Source organism: Terrapene carolina, unplaced genomic scaffold (genome assembly GCF_002925995.2).
Source record: "Terrapene carolina triunguis isolate 2854851 unplaced genomic scaffold, T_m_triunguis-2.0 Scaffold25016, whole genome shotgun sequence".
Lineage (NCBI taxonomy): Eukaryota > Metazoa > Chordata > Testudines > Emydidae > Terrapene > Terrapene triunguis.
Genome location: NW_020689367.1, coordinates 1 through 1,168, shown reverse-complemented (window position 1 = coordinate 1,168; position 1,168 = coordinate 1). Strand labels below are relative to the sequence as shown.

Here is a 1,168-nt window from a genome sequence, read left to right as displayed (position 1 = left end):
CCCGCTGCCCCTCCTGCCGTGCCCCCTCCCCCATCTGACCCCTCCCCATCCCCCCCCGTACCTGCTCGGCCACCTCACGCACGGACTGGACGCTGGTCCCGTACAGGTGGCTGTTGTACTGCCCGGCCTCGATGAACTTGTGGCCCTGGATGTCCTTCTCCATCTTCTCCCGCGACGCCACGAAGTGATAGTCCCGCCCGTCCACCTCGTACTCCCGCTTCGGCCGCGTGGTGTCTGGCGGGGCGGGCAGGGGGGGTCAGGCCCTTCTCCGGCAGCCTGGGGCCCCACTGCCCTGCCCCACTCCCCTGCAGCCTGTCACCCCCCGCCCTGCCCCCTGCCCAGCCCCCACCCTGCCCCCTTGCACTGCCCCCCTGCCCCACCCCACCCCCTGCAGGCCGGCACCCCCCTGCCTCGCCCCCTGCAGCCCGGCGCCCCTCTGCTCCACCCCCACACTGCCCCCTGCAGCCTGGCAACTCCCTGCCCCGCTCCCCCATGCAGCCCAACACCACCGTGCCCCGCCCCCCTGCAGCCTGGGCCCCCCCCACCCTGCCCCCTGTCCCACCCCCCTGCCCCGGTGCCGCCCCACCCTGCCCTTCCCCCCTGCAGCCCGGCACACCCTGCCCTGCCCCCCCGCCCCCAGCCCCGCCCCCTGCCCCACCCCCATTCTGCCCCGTCCCGCCCCCCTGCAGCCTGGCACCCCTTTGTTCCGCCTCCCCTGCACCCCAGCGCCCCCTGCCCAGCCCCCACTCTGCCCCCTGCCCCGCCCCCCTGCAGCCCCACCCCCCTGCAGCCCGGCACCCTCCCCGTGCCCCACGGCGGCGCCCCCAGCAGGACTCACGGGGGACGCAGGAGCCGAACTTGTCAGGGAACTCGGAGAGCAGATCGTCGTTCGCTCGGTCCTTGGTGGGCCCCAGGATGATAATGGGGCGAGCATAGTGCACTGGGGGGGAGAGAGAGAATAGTGATGGGGGAGAGACCCATTTCCCCCCCCCGCACAGCGCCCCCTGCTGGCAGCCAGCCAGACTCTCACCTTCCATCTGCATCACTGTCTCGTAGCTCAACACCGAATCCTCCCGACCTGGGGGCGAGAATCTGAAAGAGTCACCGGCAGAGCTGGGGGGGGCAGGGGCTGCAGGTCAGGAGTGAGGGGCACCGGCAGAGCTGGGGG

At 73.0% G+C, this 1,168-nt stretch overlaps 1 protein-coding gene across 1 annotated transcript; it reads right to left on the bottom strand.

Moving 5' to 3' along the window:
• Positions 1-61: 61 nt before the first annotated feature.
• Positions 62-1,117, bottom strand: LOC112124782 (disks large homolog 4-like; the record flags this gene model as incomplete). The annotated part of the gene is made up of 3 exons (XM_026662254.1): positions 1,031-1,117; positions 839-940; positions 62-234 (listed from the first exon to the last, which is right to left on the bottom strand). Coding segments are annotated over exons 1-3 (288 nt in total), but the record flags the coding sequence as incomplete, so codon positions are not given.
• Between the last annotated feature and the right edge of the window lie 51 nt (positions 1,118-1,168).